We start from the raw sequence: 2,666 nt of genomic DNA, 5'->3' as shown, positions 1-2,666 counted from the left end.
CAGAGCTTGTAGGTGGAGGAGTCAGGCAGTTGTCAGAAACCATCCATGAGGTAGACACTATGACTAATCACAGCAGTGGTGGAGCCTTTGTGTGCAGGGAAGATGATTAGGTCTGTATCTGTTTTCAGAATGTGTATGACTGTCTTTTCTTCCGCCGAAAGGTTAGTGTTCTTAGGAAGGGACCTGTGACATGATGGTGAGGGTCCCAGCTCGATGGTGGTATGATCTGGAAGAGTCAAGGTTAAATGTTGGGATTAGGTCACCTTCAGCTTGTGTCGCTTCACACTGGCCACTACAATCGTGCCAACCTATGTGCTTGCCACCCTTCTTCCTGAGCCAGCAAACTGCCCACCTTCCTCCAAGTCACTAGCCCCTCTACTCCTTCCCCATGCTTCCTGCATCCCTATCTCTCTACCTACCCCACCCAACACTACCCCCACCACAACCAGGTAACCTGCTGAAAATAAAATCATTAGCACTGTTAGTCTAGTGGGCACCATGTAGGGCATAGGTGTGTGTGTGTGTGTGTGTGTGTGTGTGTGTGTGTGTGTGTGTGTGTGTGTGTGAGTCGAAGTCTTTGGGCTGTCATGGAGAGAGATCAGTCATGTCAGGTCTTTGACGAACTTTCATGTAAGATGGAGTGGAGCTATATCTGTTGGAGTGATCTCTGTAATCACCCTGTGTAACTTTAACGTTAATTTTCTATAATTCTTCAATTACAAAAAACAATGCATTCTCATCATTTATGTTGGAAGGGCTGATTCAAAAATGGTTCAAATGGCTCTGAGCACTATGGGACTTAACATCTTAGGTCATCAGTCCCATAGAACTTAGAACTACTTAAATCTAACTAACCGAAAGACATCACACACATCCATGCCCGAGGCAGGATTCGAACCTGCGACAGTAGCAGTCGCACGGTTCTGGACTGAGCGCCTAGAACCATGAGTGGAAGGGCTGGATTAGGCTTATAAACAATGACGATTTTCATCTGCAAATTAATATCTTCACTGATACTGTACAAACCTGGGTCTCCTAAAAATTTATACACCAAAAATATTTCAACAATCAGCTGAGCCACAGATGAGTATTAGAACTGCTTATGGCTATATCAACAGCCGTCACTGGAACTAGTATTCTATCATTCCCCTCTAGTACATATATGTAACGTCAGCTTTATATGGGTTTTACTGGCGTTTAGCCAATGCTGGTTCACCAATTCCCACTGTTACACATTTTTACAAGCTATGCAGCGAATTCTCTGAGGAATAATTGGAACTACTGTAGAACTATAATATTTGCCATGTCTGTAACTTCTTAGGCCGAAGTTGGTCGCTGTCATGTTACGCAAGGTATGTGGTATCCGCTATTTGTGTGGATAAAATGTCTTTAATTAGTATATATTAACTATTTTCCCTTTAAATAAGTACCAGTGGACCAGTTATTTGTATTATTTTGGTTCTGCATATTGAAATACCCTAGGAAGGTTGAAATGAACTCATGTAATGTATGTGTAACTGAGGAAGTTTAGGGATATGTTTATGAATGTTTGTATTGTGATATTTAGGTATTTTATTTCATTTCCAGTTAACGATTGATGACATTCTTGAGGTTGTAAATAATCCCGGTGAAAGTGATTTTTCTGAACTTGGTGATGAGGATGATGATGAAATTCCGACTAATGGTAGCACATATCATGACGATAGAGAAACTTCTACTCCAGAGATGTTGCAAGAGTCAGCTGTTATCGATTCAGTAAATCCTGAGTATGTTCCAGAAGATACAGAGTTGTGGAAGGTCGATGATGACTTTACTCCAGAAATTCATCCATTTGTGCAGTTTCCAGAAGACGAACATGAAGAAGAGCTCACCCCTTTGCAGTACTTCAGATCTTTTGTGACATGTGATATGCTGGAACTCTGTATTCAACAAACTAATATTTATTGTATTCAGAAACTGGGCGCAACTATTGACGTTAGCCTAGCTGAGATGGAGCAGCTTTTAGGTATTTATTTGTGTATGGACTTGGCTCAAAGCCACTTACAGAAACTAGTATATTTGTTGCATTTCCAGGGCATACAGAAAGAAGATAAGCTACAGAAAATTCGACCTTGGCTTGCTTTGTTCTCACAAACATGCCTGAGAAAACTGCCTGAGCAGAATCAGTATGCTGACGAAATAATGATCCCTTTCAAAGGATGCAGTAGTCTTCAACAGTATATACAAAAGAAGTCAACACGGTTGGGATTCAAAATGTGGGCTAAAGCTCGTTCCTCAGGGTATTTGTATGATTTTGACGTTTACCAAAGTGCAGCTTCTAAGGCAAAAAGGCATGTCACAGGAAAAGGTCTTGGTTACAATGTTGTGATGAAGCTAACTGCAGCAGTGGAAGAAAATCCCTTTTTTAGGGTTTACGCAGACAATTTCTTCACATCGTAACTTGGTGCTGTGAGCCTACTGAAGAGGGGTATTTATTATATAGACACAATAAGAGATGGAAGATTCAAGCAATGTACTCTTACTGATGAAAAGCAGATGAAAGCGGAAGTATGTGGTACTACAGCTTCACAAGTTACTGCAATGGGCAAGTTCATCATTGTGAAATGGTATGATAACAAATGTGTTACATTGGTATTTTCCCTAACAGGTACAGAGCCAAAGGACAT

General features: G+C 41.0%; 1 protein-coding gene across 1 annotated transcript; it reads left to right on the top strand.

Moving 5' to 3' along the window:
• Positions 1-1,340: 1,340 nt before the first annotated feature.
• Positions 1,341-2,439, top strand: LOC126298134 (piggyBac transposable element-derived protein 3-like). Its single transcript, XM_049989451.1, has 2 exons — positions 1,341-1,352; positions 1,588-2,439. The coding sequence occupies exons 1-2, from the start codon at positions 1,341-1,343 to the stop codon at positions 2,437-2,439; spliced, it is 864 nt and encodes a 287-aa protein (XP_049845408.1).
• Positions 2,440-2,666: the final 227 nt, after the last annotated feature.

The sequence above is a fragment of the Schistocerca gregaria genome, chromosome X, assembly GCF_023897955.1.
Source record: "Schistocerca gregaria isolate iqSchGreg1 chromosome X, iqSchGreg1.2, whole genome shotgun sequence".
In the NCBI taxonomy this organism is placed as follows: domain Eukaryota; kingdom Metazoa; phylum Arthropoda; class Insecta; order Orthoptera; family Acrididae; genus Schistocerca; species Schistocerca gregaria.
The sequence above is the reverse complement of the archived record's forward strand: the minus strand, read 5'-3'. Positions and strand labels throughout refer to the sequence as shown.